The 2,159-nt window shown below is 41.8% G+C and overlaps 1 protein-coding gene across 1 annotated transcript; it reads left to right on the top strand.

Annotated features, from left to right (window-relative positions):
- The first annotated feature begins 418 nt into the window (after nucleotides 1–418).
- ORYCUNV1R1643 (vomeronasal 1 receptor oryCunV1R1643) lies at nucleotides 419–1,354 on the top strand. Its single transcript, NM_001167327.1, has one exon. It carries the CDS (start codon nucleotides 419–421, stop codon nucleotides 1,352–1,354), a length of 936 nt encoding a protein of 311 aa, NP_001160799.1.
- The last annotated feature ends 805 nt before the right edge of the window (nucleotides 1,355–2,159 follow it).

Raw genomic sequence — 2,159 nt, 5'->3', positions numbered from 1 at the left:
GCCCAAGTCCTTGGGCCCCTGCACCCACGTGGGAGACCCAGAAGAAGCTCCTGGCTCCTGGCTTTGGATCGGCACACCTCCAGATGTTGCAGCCATCTGGGGAGTGAACCAGCATATGGAAGACCTCTCTCTCTGTCTCTACCTCTCTCTGTAACTCTGTCTTTCAAACAAATAAAAAAAAAAAAGGAGAACTCAAGTGCTTGAGCTGCTGCTTTCCAGGTCACTTCACAGGGAACTAGATTGGAAATAGACTGAACTGGCACTCCAATGTGGGACAAATGGTTTGTTTTTTTAATATGGGCATATTTATAAGTTATGCACTGAAGAAAATTTCTAAAAGTAAAATGGAATATATTGTTTCTTTCTTTTCCAGATTCTTCTGACCCCAATTTAAAAATCATCCCTTAGGTATTGTGTGATGATATCTACTAACTTAGACTGGGTGGTTATCTTCCTCATTCAGATGAAAATTGGGATCCTGGGAAATGCTTCACTTCTTTGTTTTTATACCTTCACTTTAATTACAGGACAGAATCTCAGACCCACAGACCAAATTCTCAACCAGCTGGTCTTAGCTAACTGCTTAGCTCTTGTCTCCAAAGGGATCCCTCAGGAAATGGCAGCTTTCGGGTTAGAATATTTCCTAGATGGTACAGGATGTAAGCTCATCTACTATTTACACAGAGTGAGCAGAGGAGTTTCTCTTAGCACCACCTGCCTCCTCGGTGGCTTCCAGGCTGTTAATATTTGCTCCAGAAGTTCTTGGTGGCGGGAGCTCAGAATTAGAATTCCAAGCTGCATTGGCCTCTGTTGCTCCTTCTGCTGGATCCTGAATCTCCTGGTAAATATTCATGTTGCTATCAGGGTGAAGGGCCCAGTGACTCACAAAAATAGGAGCCTGGAAAACATGCCTAAATTTTCTTGTTCTAAGACCACTACAGACAAACTTTCAAGCTCACTGATTGCAGGCATGATATTTTTTGTTGACTATATACTTTTGGGTCTCATGGTCTGGGCCAGTGGCTCCATGGTCTTTGTCCTGTACAGACATAAGCAACGAGTCCAACACATTCATAGCAAGAGCCAATCCCACCAACCTTCTCATGAGGCCAGGGCCACATGTACCATCCTAATCCTGGTGAGCTCCTTTGTCTTATTTTACTCTCTCTCCTCTGTGTTGACTCTCCATGTGGCCCTAAGTGTGATTCCAGCACAGTGGCTGTTGAACACCTCTGTGTTTGTGGCTTTGTGTTTCCCAACTCTCAGTCCCGTTGTGCTCATCACTCGTGACCCTCGTGTCTCTAAGTTGTGGCTGGCTTGCTGGTCAAGATGTTTTTTCCTTAATGCTGAATGAGTATACTGTCCTTTATAGGGCATCAAATGACCCTTTTCCCCCTGTATTCACACATAAGCATCCACCCAGTGTCAACTCTTCTAGAAGAGTTTGAACATGGTGATAAAAAGAAAGAAAGATTTTAAAATTTAACCAAAATAGTACTCATGTGTTATATATGTATATAAATAACACTAATCTAATTTTTCTGTTATTCAAAAGAATGACTAAATATATTTAACCTTGCAAAGGTTAAAACAGAGAGGACTTCCTCATCATGTTGGTTCAGACTGGGCCCCTTTCAACTGGTTGTTGTGAATATCATTTTTTGTTTTGTTTTGTTTTGAAAAATTGGCCTGATTGGGGATTTTCCTTTTCTTTTTTGAAAGATTTAAGTCTGTTAACATGGCACTTCTCCGGAACTCCATTGTGGTTTGTTCTGGTCCATTGAGCCTAGCTCAGGCACTCATGTACATTTTACCTAAACCTCCTTCACAGTCCAACACACAGCACTAGGTTTCCATGGTGTAATTCAAGATCTACCTGTCTGAGCAGGCTTTTCAACTCTCACATCCACTTTTCTGAGAACAGCATGAGGTGATGTGGTGCAGCCTGGACACAGGAGGGGATGGTGCTGTTACACACCTGTGGGCATTCTGGGGCTTTATGTATTGTAATAGGCAAAACAGAGATTTGATTGTGGGTGAAAATAATAGTTAAAGTTAAGCAAATTAAGTACAGTTTCCTATGAAATTAACATCAATGAAATGTGTGAATTCTTTCTTCTACATCAAGTGAGGATTCAGATTTTGCACAGTTGTCTCAA

This window comes from Oryctolagus cuniculus, chromosome 18 (genome assembly GCF_964237555.1).
Source record: "Oryctolagus cuniculus chromosome 18, mOryCun1.1, whole genome shotgun sequence".
Taxonomy (NCBI): domain Eukaryota; kingdom Metazoa; phylum Chordata; class Mammalia; order Lagomorpha; family Leporidae; genus Oryctolagus; species Oryctolagus cuniculus.
Note: the sequence above shows the minus strand (reverse complement) of the source record. Positions and strands in the feature narration are given on the sequence as shown.

Bases quoted from the DNA above. Each gene is read 5' to 3' on its own strand.
- ORYCUNV1R1643 (NM_001167327.1), top strand. From the start codon at position 419: ATGATATCTACTAACTTAGACTGGGTGGTTATCTTCCTCATTCAGATG.